Source organism: Tupaia chinensis, unplaced genomic scaffold (genome assembly GCF_000334495.1).
Source record: "Tupaia chinensis unplaced genomic scaffold, TupChi_1.0 Scaffold000115_1, whole genome shotgun sequence".
Lineage (NCBI taxonomy): Eukaryota > Metazoa > Chordata > Mammalia > Scandentia > Tupaiidae > Tupaia > Tupaia belangeri.
This window is the reverse complement of record NW_006159579.1, coordinates 2987089-2987494: the sequence shown is the minus strand read 5'-3', so window position 1 is coordinate 2987494 and position 406 is coordinate 2987089. Positions and strand designations below refer to the sequence as shown.

The 406-nt window shown below is 73.4% G+C and overlaps 1 protein-coding gene across 1 annotated transcript in view; it reads left to right on the top strand.

Annotated features, from left to right (window-relative positions):
• Positions 1 to 406, top strand: part of FER1L4 (fer-1-like protein 4) — a 49604-nt gene that overhangs the window by 6155 nt on the left and 43043 nt on the right. Inside the window, exon 13 of the mRNA XM_006144062.3 lies at positions 13 to 196. Coding sequence (XP_006144124.1) covers positions 13 to 196 — 184 coding nt within the window. The remainder of the gene's footprint in view (positions 1 to 12; positions 197 to 406) is intronic.

Sequence of the window (406 nt, the reverse complement as noted above, 5' to 3'; positions counted from 1 at the left end):
CCCCTCCCCGAGACCCCTCCCCCTGCCGCGCCGGGTGCCCGCCGAGAGGCCATGGGCGCGGCTCCGCGTGCGTGTGTACCGCGCGGATGGGCTTCCGGCGCTGCGGCCGGGGCTGCTGGGCAGCCTGGCCCGGGCCCTGCACGACCAGCGCATCCTCTTGGACCCCTACGTGCGGGTCTCTTTCCTGGGGCAGCAGGTAAGGGCCTCGCGTGCCCACTCCGCTGCGGCTCGGCCCCGACCGCGCGCTGACCCTTCTCCGAGCGTCTTCTTGTCGCCTTCAGGGCGAGACGTCGGTGCGCGGCGAAACGGCGGTTCCGGAGTGGAACGAACAGCTGAGCTTCGTGGAGCTCTTCCCGCCGCTGACGCGCGGCCTTCGCCTGCAACTGCGCGACGACGGGGCCCTCGT